This window comes from Capsicum annuum, chromosome 11, assembly GCF_002878395.1.
Source record: "Capsicum annuum cultivar UCD-10X-F1 chromosome 11, UCD10Xv1.1, whole genome shotgun sequence".
Classification (NCBI taxonomy): domain Eukaryota; kingdom Viridiplantae; phylum Streptophyta; class Magnoliopsida; order Solanales; family Solanaceae; genus Capsicum; species Capsicum annuum.
The window spans coordinates 234241233-234256748 of NC_061121.1; the positions used below are offsets into that span (position 1 = coordinate 234241233).

Sequence of the window (15516 nt, forward strand, 5' to 3'; positions counted from 1 at the left end):
TTTGCAGTGGTTTTACTTGTAATTGGTACAACTACCCCTTTTCCACAAAGTCTGAGGGTGTAGAAAGAATCAAAGCTGTCCTTTTTTTCTTCTTTACATGAGTATGACTTTTGACCTAACAAGAAGACTTAGTCTTGTTGACAAAGTTGAATAATTGAGGCAACAGAGGAAGCGTAGTGGGGTGGTTGCGTTGACAAAGACTTCATAATGTTTCGTTTTCATTTCATGTCTCCTTGCTATGACTTTTCTACTTGCTCAGCCTCAGTTTATGTGATGTGGTTTAATTTGGAGTGAAACTTAAGAAAGAATTTTTTTAAAAACATGATATAAAATAAATTGTCGATGTTTGTGTACTAAATTTTTTAACTATGGGTAAAATGTGGATTTTAAAGTTAAATTGTTGCTAAATATTAAAATGTTTATTCTTTTTTTGAACTCACTAAAAAGAAAAGTGAGTCGTATAAATTGAAAAAAAAAGTGCTTGAAAACATGTCAAGAAGTTGGGAATTTGGTAACACCCAGAGACATTATGAAACGATAAAAGTTTGCGCTATAATTGTTGTTATGTTTGGACAGAATAAGCAATACCACAAAGCAAGAGAAAACAAGAAAAAGACGCACAGATTTATGTGAAAATCCTTGACGGGAAAAACCACGAGCAGAGGCACAAGGAATTCACTATAATGGAGAGGAGTACAATCAGGAGACGAAAGTCTCAATGACGTAATTTAATGTTATGTCCAAAACGACCCGCTAAATGCACTTATATAATACATGTGTACAAATAAACACACGTTCATACCCCACAAAAAATCACGAACATGAGTCACACCGTGAACTTTTCAGGGTCGGATCAACATAATTTGGATCATAAACTCTAATAGTTGCAACATATTTTCAAAAGATCTTGTTAGTTACAAACTATTTAACAATAAATTAGTAATAAACTTTGTAGCTAGATCCTAATATTTTTTTTGCAGCGAGAACAGAGATTAAAAAGTGATTGTACTCTCTTAAAACACACGATAAACAATTACACATAGCTCAAATTCAGATTTCTCAATACTGGAGATCCAAGGATAATCCTGTCATCTTTTGATTTTCGTTGGCTCGAACGTATTCAGAGTAACAATGAAGTCATTGTCACATCCTACACAAATGTCACATCGACAAAACACATGAAAGACGTTGATTGTTAGTTGATAAAATTAAGCAAAACAGAACATATATTATATGACAATATATAATTGAATAGCGTAAAAATTATTAATTTTTATAAATATTTATTAAATTCGACGTAATTTGTTTTCTACTGATGGGTTATTAAATCCTTCACTTCAATCGTGAAAGGTAGAGGAGCTAATCAAGTGAGTTATAACCTTTAATCTCAACTCACTAACAGAAACATAACAAAGTTAGGAATTCGATAAAATTTAATAATTTTGATTCAAATAATATACACATTCACAAGTTTCATCAACCTGTTTGAGTAGTATTTTTATCACCATCTTTAGTTTCCTTGTTGAGACTAGTGTCTTAAAAGATGGAGATTAGTTGTACTTGTTGTTGTAATTCAAAATACAGCAGCTTTAAAGTAGGATTTAAATTTAGTTAAATAAGGCTGCAAGCTTGCAGATACAAATTTATTACATTTGCTGATCTTTAGGCCATAATTGTTAGAGATAATCTTAATGATAGTTTATTTTAGTCCTTTTATTGAGTTTTTTCAGTTATGATACTATGTATAAATGGAGAAAATTTGGCTGGTAGGCCTTTTTAAGTTTGCATTTTGCAAAATGTCCAACCCTCTTCAACTGACAGATCATAAATCTGTCTGAAAGATAATAGATTTGTCGGACAGATAGATCTGTCTGTATATTTGTAGGACAGATGATAGATCTGTCAGATAGATAATAGATCTGTCTGAATATCTCTAGGACAGATAATAAATCTGTCGGATAGATAATAGATCTGTCGGAACAGATAATAGATCTGTCTTAAAAATGGGTCATATCACTAAATAAAAAAACTTATAGTCCATTTTGCAAAATCTGTTTTTCCTCTCCTACATTCCTTTTCCTTTCAAGATCTGATTTTCCTGTCCTACATTCCTTCATTCTTAAGTTCTCTAGTTATCACTTTAGGATTTATATGCTGGAGGAAAAATTACTTAAATTTATATGGCTATAATTCCACATGTTCTGTGATTGCAATATGTTTAATGAGTGCAAAGATAAACAAAAAGGTACAGCAATAGATAAAAGATAATATGATAAGCATCTAGTATTTATCTGAACTATGATCAAATTCGCTATCACATACTATAACTTTACTAAGTCAAACTAAATTTTAACGTATTTTTATCATTCTTTTTAGCTTAGGCAACTTTTGTCAACCTTTTTAGTTGATGTGACTACTTTGACGTGGACCCTATTTTATGTTATAAAAATATCATGTCAGCACAAAATGGTTACAAAAATACATAAAATTGATTTTGGGGTAGTAAAATTCATGTGAAATTGGAGTGTGTCGTAGCAACTTTAGCCATTATTTGGGGTACTGGATGCGTATCTCTAAACAATTACGCATAACTCAAATTCAGATTTCTCAATACTGGAAATCCAATAAAAATCATGTCATCTTTTGATTTTCATTGGCTCAAACATATTCGGAGTAACAAGAAAGTCACTGTCACGTCCTAAACATATGTCACATCGACAAAACACATGAGAGACGTTGATTACTGGTGTATTTAAAAGCAACCCTTGGACCCTTGTAACACATTTTAAAGTCGTGCAAGCCTAATATTGTGGAAAAGTACATGAATTTTACATGTATGAAATGTGATAATAAGAGGAGGAGGAAGAGGACAAGTGCAGTTGCAACAGATGGATATTTCCATATGCATGAACTAGAACTAGCTAGACTTGACGTTAGAGTTTATTGTCGAAAATTCTAATATTCAAGACATAGTTGATTCTATATGTATCTACATTATATATTATAGAGGAAGTCAGGTTTCCTGAAGACCCATTCGGCGTCGGGGTAAAACAAGAAAGCTATTGTCACATCAACAAAACAAAACACACAAGAGACATTAATTGTTAGTATACAAAGAAGCGAGTCGTAGACCCTTGTGACACATTTTAAAGCCGTGAGAGCCTAATTATCCAAAAACAAAAGCCAACAATACAAGTTATCACATCCATGATCTTGATGTACCATCCAACATGAGAATAAGTACAACTCAAAGCGTCAATAGCTTGCCCTTCTCGACTTGAGCAGAGATCTTTGAAACTTTTTACTTCCCAAATAATCGTTGAGCCTCGTCAAAATAACAATATGTTCTTTTGTGTGTTCCATTAAACAATTTTTATTCTCATGTACCTTTGGGTTCCATTAGAGTTGTATGCTCCATCTGCAGCAAATCATGCTTCATATATATAAGGCAAGTAAATTAAAAAGAAATATTAGAGCTTTTAGACATTTAAGGTATTACAGTTACTGACCAACCCATGTCTCTATAGCTAAAAAATGAATCCTACAAAAATGGATTCTAATTAATTGACTTCCAAGTAAAGTAATTTTAATGTGGTGTTCAAACTTACAGAATTTGGGTGGATCAAAGCGATTGCAGCGAACAATCAATCTGAAAAATCCAATAGTAGGTATAACCGACCGACCTCCCAGCTTTTGCAAGCATGACAACAAGCACGGACTGGCAGAAGGGAGTCCATTGAATGATCAAAGTATCAGTTGCTTCCACTTGTGACCTTTGAGCGCCTTGACACCTTAAAAACAAGGAAGCCCCCCTATTCCAGAAGTAGGGGAAACACCTTTCATCGCGCCACATGATTCCTGAATGACCTTACTGAGGAATTCTACCATACTCCATGCGCTATGGCTGTTGATACTGCAGAGTCTACCCGAAGGTTCAGTCTAGATTGTAGTCCAGATATACACCCAAGGGCAGAGACAAAAAATACTAGGTGATTCTTCCCATCTGTCCTAGCCTTGGGAGGAAAAAGTTACTTGATATCTGTTGTTGGTGGGAGGTGGCAGGTATCCCGTGGATTTAGTCGAGGTGCGCGAAAGCTGGCCTGGACACCACGGTTATCCAACAACAAAAAAAATTGTAGTCACAGATATTCTGATCAAAGAGTAGTATTGTCAAATTCCACATAAAAGAGAAGCACTTCACTTACAGTTTGCTCGCAGATCACAGTCGAGGTGATTGTCCTTTCAAGGGGGAATGTTATCATGATTTTCCTTTCACCAACTGAGCTAAGAGCATATTGTTACCAAAATCCTGATCATCAAGAAAAAAAAAGGAAGAATTAAAACTCGCCAATAGTTGAAGCCATGTAATCATTGTTCTAATGCTTTCAGATGCCAACCTTTCAAACAACAACGACAACAACATACCCAGTATATTCCCACCAAGTGGGGTCTGGGGGGATGTTAGCCTTTCGTATTTTTTATATATAGGAACCAGAATTTTTTTTACACATGTACCTTGGATATTCTATTGGAGAGACTGCATTTCCGGAGGACAGTAAGATTCTACTTGTTATCAAAGCACAAGGGTGAACATGTGCAGCTCTAAACCATATCCTTCTTACTCAAGTAACTGGAAAAGTAGAAAAAACAAGAATCATTTGATGCAACGTCATGTAATGCAGGAACCAGCCAGGTGTATTCGCAGTGATATGTCTATTTTATCTTTAGCTTTTTCAAATAAAAAATGACTCATATTTCAAAAGACTTATACATTCGGGGCTGACATATGAGCGAACTGTGAATGATATAAAATCTTATAATTTGTTTATATTACATTTTGCTATGAACTTTCCTAGATAAAGTTCTTACTCCTGTATCCTACCTAAACTAGGTCTTTTTGTCTCACAATGTATAAAAATTTCTGGAGATGCAAGATATTACCTTTTATTTGTCATTTTTCATGTTAATCTGAAGATGCTCTCTCGGCTTCACAGTGGCAATAGACGCTACATGCTGCTCTACAATATTTAACTACGGAAAAGAATTAGTAAACAAGCAAAGAGAAGTAATGAAAAATAAAAAGCTACTGAAAAGAAAAAAAGCTTACATTTTTCAGAGCAGCACTCGTTTTAAAAATTCTTGACGTGGTTCAAGGGACAGGCAGTAGGAAATACATAGTTCAGACATGGAAGAGGATAATCTGATGGTTCTGGAAGCGATTAGAGATTACGCCAATGATATATATGCAGCTCAGAGACTGAACAACTCCTACAATGACAACAAATTGTCAAGTTATCTAGACATTAGAGCACAATGAACAAAGCACTTCCGAATGAAAAAGAACTGTGTATAAAAATTTTCCTGCAAAATCTTTGCTTTCCAAGCTTTATAACAAGGAATGGACAAAACATACTACCTGATTGTGAAATAGAGATTTCATTCTTGAAGCATTTGTGCACTTCTTAGTGGTTCTGCAAATTGATTGAACAACTCCTGCGATAATAAATGGATCAACAAACTGAAAAAAAGATAATAGACAAACAACGAGACATTTTCAAAGGTAACTGTCACGTTATCTAGGCAGTAAGTCGTATTTCCAATAGCACGATCTTCATCTTTGGACGAAAAATAAAAAGTTACTGAAAAGAAAAAACAAATTCACTTACATGTAACAGTTTTCACGACGCTGAATAATTTCCATTCTGCAAGACTTGAGGGAGAATATAAGTTAATAGACAAGAAAAAGTCTACTACTTCATCAATATTTTACATAGAGCCTGTGGAAGAGTAGTATTAAATAGTCAAGTAAGATGAAGAGTGAGATACATAACAAGAATACATGAAGGACAATTTTATCACCTTTTTTGTTGCATCTAAAATTAAATTCGTTGACAAATTGTAATAGCTGGTAATTTTATTAATAGTTTTATTAAAATATCGTGTTATAATTTTTAGAAAATGAATTATCTAGTGCATTGTAAAAATTATTTGTGTGTGTATAATTTATGGATATTTTTAATTGTTTCTGAATTTCATGGGCGATAGACACTTTGCGCTGCATTTAGGATTGACCATAAAAAGTGCAAGCAGTTTTTGAAAATAAAATGATGGCAAAGAACCAAAATTCTCAAAATCTAGAAAAAATAATAATTTTGGGCTAAATTATAGTTTGTGTACATTTAAAAACTTAGAATTTACCCCGAATATTTATATTTCTTTTTAAACTCCACTAGTTATCAAATGGCAGTCGTATCAAGCTTGAAATCTAAGTTGCACTGACACCCGTGTTGGATTTTATAAAAATACACTACTTTGGGTATCCAACACGCACACACTGACCTTTTTGAAGAGTCTTAGCAAAATCGCTTGAAATCAGTGCGATGTAACAGGCTTAAATATTTGAAGTCTTTTCCAGTTTCTTTGAATCTCAAGCTTGATGCAACTCTTTTCAAGGTCTTCGGTACCTGATTGAGAAAGTGAGATTGCATTCCTTGGAACCCTTATTACTGTAGAAGATGAAGGCGAATCATATTTTCGTCTGCAAGATTTGAGAGAGAAGATAGGTTAATAGACAAGAAAAGAGAGTCTATGTATTAAGCTACCAATTTTCTGGAGCAATTTACCTCAATTCCTACCTAAACTAGATTTCTTTTTCAATGTTTTGGTGCAAATATAAAGATTTCATCTTGATCTGAAGACGCTTCCTCAGCTTCACTGGTCAAAATGATTTAACAAAGAAACAGAATTACTAACAAACAAGCAAAGAGAAGTGACCAAAAACCAAAAGATACTAAGAAAACAGAATAACTTACATCTATCCGAGCACCCCTCATTTTAATCATTACAAGTACTCCCAATCAATATCTACGGTGGAAATATGAGCAATTTTTGGCTAGTAAACCCCCTCGTCGAATTCAAGACACTGTTTGGGCCATAGATGCTCCACACTGCTCAATAAGATTAAAAGCAAAAAAAGAATTAATAAAAGAACAAAGGGAAGTAAACAAAGGTAAAAAAGCTTCTGAGGGAAAAGAATAACTTACATCTACCGGAGCACCACTCGTTTTAATCATTACAAATACACCCAATCACTATATATGGAGGAGATATTAGCAATTTCTGGCCAGTACTCCCCCTTGTCAAATTCTAGGAGTGGTTCGAGCAATGGGCATTCGTCAATAGATAGTTTAGAGAGGGAAGAGGGCATCCCTTTTACTGGAAGGGATTGAAGATAAGGGCAATTCTCGATGGTCAGCTCAGAGAGGGAGGAGGGAAGCGCTGATTCTGGAAGGGATTGGAGATTAAAGCAATCCTTGATGGTCAGCGCATATAGGAAGGAGGGAAGCCCTTGTTCCAGCAGCGACTGAATTTGTGGTAAATTACGAATATCTAGAGATTCAAGAGAGTTGAGGCTTTTGAGAACTTGGCTGCTTAATGTTTTCAGATTGCCTGTGGTAAGACTTTGAATGGAGCAAGGCAACTCCCAGTTCTCACCACCAACAATCTCTTCGTCACTGCCATCGTGGTAGATCTCCAACTCTCTGAGAGAGGGGAGTCTCTGTAAACGCCACTCCTTTCGGCCGTTCACCAGTTTCTTGCAATGTTCGATCCTAAGGAGTTGTAAATTGAAGGGCAATCCTCCATCAGGAAAGGCCTCTATTTCTGGACAACCATACAGTCGCAGTTCCTTAAGAGATGGAAGGAGTTCCTGCATACCTTCTGGCAGCCGCTTCAGCTTTTTGCAATAGATAATATGCAATGGCGTCATCTGGGTCCCACATGCCACCAAAAGTATTTCAAGATTCTCACACAACGCAATATGGACTCTTTCAGTCCCATTAGGAATCAAAAACCTAGCAAGGTTTTGGCAAGACCATACAGTCAAATGGCGTGCTCTTGGGACCAACTCAGTTGATGATATAGAATCACATCCAACCAGTGTCAATTCCTCCAGAAACATGTTAGAATTCATCTTACTGCTATCTGGTGCCTCCAATTTCAATTTCCGGCAATCAACTATGCTTATTGTCTTCAACGTACTCGGCAGAGTGCTAGTAGGCAAGGAGGTAAGAGAGTTGCAATCAGTAAGATATAATCTAGCAATCTGCTTCATTCCCTCAAGTTGGGATGTAAACACTTCAGCTTCATCAAAGACAACTCCAGCCTTAGGAGAATTATCAACTTCAAACCTTTTAAGACTTGAAAGTTGGATGGGTGTCTCCAAATTGAGTTCAGGACATGTTGAGATTCTCAATTTCGTCAGAGAACAAAGATTTTCAGGCAACTTCCCCAACAACTTGGGGCAATCTTTAATGGAAAGGTCCTGAAGTGCAGGAAACTCTCCGATCCCTAGTACGTGCCACTGCTTCCACTCAGGCATCTGTGCAAATTCAAGCTCCTCAAGAGAGTTAAAAGGCTTTTCGGAGGACAGACTACCATAGAATTCTTCCGTAACCTCTGTTATTCGATGCATCCCTCTAATGGAAAGGGATTTCAAAGAAGGAAGTTGTCCTAGTGCTGGCAAGGAAAAACAGTCCTTGCATTTGCTAAGAGACAATCGTACTAGCAGCTTAAGAAACGAAGGATCAGCTAGCCAATTTGGAAATTGTGTCCCTCTATATCCGGAGATTCGGAGTTTTTTTATATTTGAGTGCGGGCGTAGCTCATCAAGTATGTCTCTTTCAGTTTGTGAATTGTCGGCAATACTTCTACTCCACTTCAAAGATAACTTCTCAACATGTTCCTTTTTCCTCATCTTTGCCTTCAGAGCTTCCCTATTATCAACCACATTTTGCAACTCTAGAATTGATAGAGATCCGTACAAGTTATGCAGTTGACCCAAATCTTCCATTCTCAAACCACCTAGAAGAAACTTGGCTCCCACGAACACTTGGAGGCTTTTCAACTTGCTCAGATGTAGCGGCATCTTCAAGTGAAAAGTGTTGCTTATGTCAAGGTGCCGCAAGTTGACTAGCTTTTCTATCTGCAGCGGTAACTCCTCAAGATATCTACAGGATGACAGGAGAAGTGTCGTCAAGTTATACAATGCACAGATAGAATCGGGCAACTTTATAATCTCTGTCCAAGAAAGGTCCAAAAATCTCAAGAGCTTTAATTTGATAAACAAGTCATTTGGCATCTCCACAATCCCATAACCTGACAATGATAATGCCCTTAAGGATCTTAGACTTGGCAGTATGTTATACAGGACCCTCTTGCTTAGCTTAGGCAGGACCCTCTCGCTTAGCTTAGGACAGCAAAGGCCCTGGGTATTGATTGGAAGTAATGTCCTCAGCTTCTCTGACTTAGAGAGCGGTTTCAATTTCTCAAAGTCACCACCTCTCCCCATTGAATACGACATATGCTGACATTGTTCCAGCATATGAAATCCTTGGCACTCTTCCAACCTGACACAAAGTTTTGAAGATGCAGTTTGGGCCAAATCATTGACAAGGTCATGCATTAAGAATTTCTCTCCATATCTTTCAGAAGACTCTGGGGCCCTTTCGAACAATGATCTTGATCTCAACTCGTCAAAGTATTGTCTACCAGAATGCAATGGTTGTACAAGACCATTAGCAATCCACAGGTGAATAACTTGCTCTTTGCAAAACTGATAATCTTTGGGATATATAGCACAAAAAGCAAAACATTGCTTCAAATGTGCAGGAAGATCATTGTAGCTCAACATCAACGCTGGTAGTATATCATTCAAAGTCTGTTCCCATATTTCACTTCTTAAAATGTCTTTCCACTCATCCACCTCTGATTTGCAGCGTAAAATACCTGCAATTGCCTTTAGAGCTAAAGGCAATCCTTTGCACTTGACTGCAATTTGTTTTCCAACCTCCTCAAGTTTTGGATGTTCCTTGGGATCCCTGTTATCTAGAGAATGTCGTTTGAATAAAGCCCAAGAGGCTTCACTAGACAGAGTCCCCACGTTGACTACCCCACTACCCATCGTCCGGGCAACATTCTCCTTACGTGTAGTTACAATGATCTTACTTCCTGCAGCTCCTTGTACAAAAAGACTTCTCAACTCATCCCACTTTTCGTAGTTTTCATTCCACATATCATCCAGAACAATGAGAAACCTTTTTCCATTTAGTTTTTCCTTCAATTTGACTTGTTGCCGATCAAGATTATTGTCATACTTTGAGTCAAATGAATCAATTTCTTGAAGTAACTCTTTTGATATTCTCAAAACATCATATGGCTCAGACACACAGGTCCAAGCTTTCAATTCAAAATGATCTGTCACCATCTTATCGTTGTAGGCTGCTTTAGCAAGTGTTGTCTTGCCCAGGCCCCCCATTCCAACAATAGGGACAACAGTCAGATTTTTTCCTTTCGCATCATTAGACAATAAACAGTCAATCAATCGCTCTATTTCAATCTCCCTACCAAAGATTTCAGATTCATCAACCACAGAAGTTGACAGTGTTCTAATTTCTAGTTTCTTACCCGAATCGAAATACTTCTGTAAGCCAACGCGACTGATTTGCCTTTCCAAATCCTCCAATGTTTCAAAGGCGTCTTCCAACTTCTCCTTTATTTTAAGAAAAACATCATGACTCAAGCTCAGGTTGAGGTCACCTACTTGCTGGTTACATGTTTCTGCAAGATTTTGATGTTGGCCTTCCACATGAAGCTTCAAAGCCTCATAATGGACTTGTTCCATTAAGTTTTCAGCAGAGTCCACAGCACTCTGAAGCTTATTAAGCCACTGTCTCACATGTTGATTTGATGCCTGCTTATTCTCCGCATCACTCAGCACAATCTGAAGACCAACCAAAGTGTTCCCCAGCTTCTTTAAAAGCCCACCATCATGCTTATTCTTCTTGAGCAGCTCAACCCGACTAGCAAGCCTTTCAAATAGAACATTCAGAAATGCACCACCAACTGCACTACCAACTGCTAAGGCAATCTCGGCCATTTCTGAAATCTACAAAGCAAAACAAGGAACCACAAAAATGATTTTAAGAATTTTAAGAGGATACATATTTCTATCTTCAAATCAAATATTAACAACTTTATTTTACCTTTTGAATGCTAAGAGTAATTTGCAAACAGGAATGATCAGTGATTTCTCTCCCCCTCTCTTTTGCTAGTGTTCTTACTTGTAATTGGTACAACTATGTTATTACCAAAAACTTGACATTTCATCCAACAGGAAGACAGAGACTTCAGAATAGAGTGGTTTCCTGACTATTCATTACTTTCTAAATTGAATAACTGAGGTAAGTGAGGGACACAAGCATGGTGTATGAAAGGGGTGTGTGTGTGTTAGCAGAAACTACCAATGTCTACTTAAATTCTGTAGGATTAATTACATTGTAAACCATGACGTTTATAATACGTGATACTATTCATATTTTTATACACACAAATATTTTTAATCCAATAAATCAAACAATCAAGTAAAAATAACGTCAATGATATATTCCATTGAGATGGTCCTCAAAACTCAAAATACTCTTCGCCGGAAAGCTGTTCATCAATCGGTAATAGCATGTCCCAACTTCCTCCTCAAGTTTATACGTGCTCAAACTTAGGTAAGACACCCGTATCCTATGAAGTGTTTTAGTATGTACAAGTGGTAATTGATTTGTATTATGCCATATATGTTTCTACTTATTCGGAGTTGGAGGCGTACATTCTAGTCAAAGTCAAGTTAAATAACACATTTATGCATGAGAAAAGTCATAATGTAACCACTGAACTTGTCCGAGATTTTCAAAAAGACACTTTAACTTTGTGAGCAACCTATTATCCCACAAAATTAATACAAATCATTGTAAATGAATTATTTTGACTATTTTTTTCCTGGGCGTGTAGTCACGCATACGACACGTGTGATTAAAAAAAATTGACTGCAACCACCAATTAAAAAGTGAGACGTGTGATTGAATTTGTCAATTATTTAAAATGCCTTCTTCTCTTCTCTTTAGAACAACCATGTCCCCAAATCTCCGTTGTTTGGGCAATTGAAGCTTTGAAAAAAACGATTAACTCTCTTGTCAAACTCGTCTCCATGAAATCAACATTAAAAGATAAAATGTTTTTATTTATGTTCTAATTTCTCAACAAAATCAGCTTTTAAAATATTAATTTCTTCTACTTAAAAAAAATTTAAACAAGTTATATTTTGTGATTAGATTTTAAGGGAGATGTTCTTATAATGCCAAAAACAATCTTGGATCGTATTTATAAAGACGAGAAGAATCCCATAAACAAGAAATGTCGATTTTTGTAATCAAATATCGGATATTTGTAAAGACAAAAAAAAAAATCGTCTTGATGTTGAGAAGAATTTCGATATTTATAATGTCAAATATTTGATATCTTCTTTCATTTCCTTTCTTTTCAATTGTGGTAGTTTGAGTATTTGGATTTGGATTTGGATGAATTTGATATTCATAAGCTAGTAAATAAGAACTACTTGGTCGCCTTATAGTGCTATTGCTAACAATGATGGCAACCACCAATATCACAACCAACCACTTCCACCATCACAACCACTATTGTCAGCCGCTATAAAACCTACCACCACCATTATGCTATTTATATCCACTGCTACCGCTACCGCCACCCCAACGCTAACACCAATTCTAACGGCACTATCATCGTCAACAACTACCGACCAATTCCTACTATCAACCAACTCTTCTATCACAACTAGCACGACCGCTAACTACCACTAATACACCATCAACCTCCACACATTTTTCAGTCACCACCACCATCATTGTCATTGGTATCGCAACCTCTGCCACCACTTCAACTACTTCCATCACTACAATCTATTTCTGCGAACAAAGATTTACACTATCATAGCTAATAGCGTCTTCAATTACCACCAACGCATCGTCAAACATCATACATTCATTTTTCAACCATCAGAATCAATACTTCCAAAACTACCATCCACCAACTTCACATCACAATCACAATCACAATCACCGCTAACAGTCATTATAATACCAACTATCTCTGTCATCACAACTATTACCACCAACATTACTAGTCTTTAACATCAATCATTACCACCACCACCACCAATACAAACCATCTCCACTATCACTAGCAAACATAAATATATTTTTTTCAATTAAATAATAATTCTGTTGTAATAATTCATATATTTTTCTTAATATATAATTAATTTTTATTTAAATTATATTTTTATTATATATCCAAATAAATAAATTTTGCACATTCAGATATTGAAAAAAAAAAGTCTTAATAATTTAGTTTTTATATCTATACACAACATCTTAATCATTAAGATAAACTACTAGTGTCATGTAAAAAAGAGAAAAAAGAACTACAATGTCTACTTATGTTTTAACTCAATAGGATTATTAAGTAAATATAGTGTTGTTCCACAGGGTATAAAATCTGTATGTTTTCTATACATACTTCAAATTAAGTTCAAGAATAACTTTTCAAGAACCAAAATGAAGTTCAACACCTTCAAACACAAGTTCTGCAACCATGTGCTCTATTCCCAATATTGACTATTGGATTATGGAAAAAGTTGTACCAAAAGTAATTGATAAAGTTCAATTGTCACCGGTCAACCTACTGGAGAAACCTATCTCTCTTGACTATACACCCAAACCTAATAATATCAATTGGAAGGGGGTGGGGTGCATGGGGTGGGGTGGGTGGAGGGAAGGAAAAAATTTAGACGTCATTTGGTAGGAGGTATTAGAGAAAATAATACATGCATTTGAACCCCTTGTTTGGTACTGTTTTCAATTTATGTATAATTAATAAGAGATCGTATGATAGAGTGTAGAAGATTAATGTTGAATATGGTGTATTGGTAATGCATATATTACTAATGGAAGTATTAATAATGCTGGTACGTATTGATTATGCCGACATTATTTCTTACGCAGTGTTTGGTTTGACACATTACAAATAATATATATTTAAATAAATTTTTGATAAAAAAAAATGTTCTTTTAGCCAAATTATCCGACTATTTTAGAACCCTAGAAATATTTTATTCTGAATTAAAACATAAAAAACCTCAGAGTTATAGAATCAATCAATGGAAAAACTGGTTAAGATGGCACTATCAATACGATTTATCTAAGGTTAGATGGTCTAGATTAATGCCCAAAAAATGGAGAACTAGGGTTAATCAAAGTTGTATGACTCAAAATAAAAATAGAAACTTAAACATTCTCTGTAAATTCTCTTTTCAAGATAAGCAAGTAGCAGCTGCTATTGTTGTAGACACGAGACCCCAATCTTTTCAAGTTAGAAGCGAGCAGCAATAACTACTGTTTGTAGAAACAAAAATCTCGATTTTCACTTTTCTCAAAGCCCCAAAAGCTTGGGAATGAAATCGACGGTATTTTGACCGGAATAAAGACGGAGAAATGTTTCTTGAATGAGTGCACAAGATATTAACAGTGCACAAGAACAATGCATGCATTATATATTTTCGTTAACACACTCTATCAAAGGACCCCTAATTGTACTAATTATACACCATATTTCATTTTATTTTTATACATGGTAAATCATAACATTAACAATATAGGGTCCTATTTCTGTTCTAATACAACTTATTTGGTATTATTTTTATTCTTATACACTGTACTCATTTAATACAACTAGTTTAGCATATGTGCGTTGCACGTGTGTCAAATATTTATGGGAAAAGGCTCAAATATGCCACTGAACTATTAGAAATGACTCATTTATGTCATCCGTTAAAAGTTGGGCTCATCCATGCCATCCCCGTAACAAAACTGACCCATCCATGCCATTACTTTTAACAGCCAATTTTTAGAAAACAGCTTTGCCACGTGGCAGCATATTAGAGGTCCACGTGATTTTTAATTTTTTTTATCCATTAAAAAGAATCGACCCAACTTTTTGATCCATTAAAAATTAGTTTGATATATGATGATTAGGTTAATAGTAGAGTCATAATTTTCATTAAAAATTTTTAAAATAACATAAAAATATATATGAAGAAATCAATGAACATATATATATATATATAATATACATTAATTTATTTTGTACTCCCACACAAATATATACTCCCATGTTATCTAACTTATCAAAAATATATTGGATTTACTTTTGTTTTTATATATGTTAACTGGCCTTAGACTATATTATACAAATTCCATGTCATTTTTATTTTATTCTTTCTTCTTAGATATTTTATTTCATTAAAGAGAAAAGAACAATAAAATTTTAGAATTAATCAATTCATTGAATTAAGTATATAATAAAATGATAAAGACTATACATACATAATACTTGTGAGTTGTAACATGCATGCATGACTTATATATTGTTTTTATTCAATTTCTGATTAGGATTGGACCACTTTACGTCTCACCAATTTTTATGTAACTATATCATTAATCAAATAGTAATTTAAGAAAAATATAATTGTAATTTAGACAAATATTCTACCTCCAATGATTAATGTTGATTGTCAAATAATTATCTTAATATATGATTGTGTCAAAAAATTAA

General features: G+C 35.0%; 1 protein-coding gene across 3 annotated transcripts; it reads right to left on the minus strand.

Moving 5' to 3' along the window:
- Positions 1-2734: 2734 nt before the first annotated feature.
- On the minus strand, positions 2735-10962 carry LOC107871029 (putative disease resistance RPP13-like protein 1). 3 transcript variants are annotated; one of them, XM_016717813.2, is made up of 11 exons: positions 7044-10962; positions 6813-6947; positions 6636-6714; positions 6340-6538; positions 5667-5702; positions 5417-5493; positions 5108-5268; positions 4942-5018; positions 4516-4630; positions 4206-4309; positions 2735-3418 (listed from the first exon to the last, which is right to left on the minus strand). In XM_016717813.2, the coding sequence occupies exon 1, from the start codon at positions 10934-10936 to the stop codon at positions 7073-7075; it is 3864 nt and encodes a 1287-aa protein (XP_016573299.2). In that variant the 5' UTR covers positions 10937-10962; the 3' UTR covers positions 2735-3418; positions 4206-4309; positions 4516-4630; positions 4942-5018; positions 5108-5268; positions 5417-5493; positions 5667-5702; positions 6340-6538; positions 6636-6714; positions 6813-6947; positions 7044-7072. The 3 variants fall into 3 exon arrangements, with proteins under 3 accessions (XP_016573299.2, XP_047255984.1, XP_047255983.1); XM_047400028.1 differs by having other exon boundaries at positions 4942-5031; XM_047400027.1 differs by having other exon boundaries at positions 3609-4309; positions 4942-5031; positions 7044-10943.
- Between the last annotated feature and the right edge of the window lie 4554 nt (positions 10963-15516).

Coding starts and splice junctions, on each gene's coding strand:
- LOC107871029 (XM_016717813.2), bottom strand. CDS start 10,936: ATGGCCGAGATTGCCTTAGCAGTTGGTAGTGCAGTTGGTGGTGCATTT.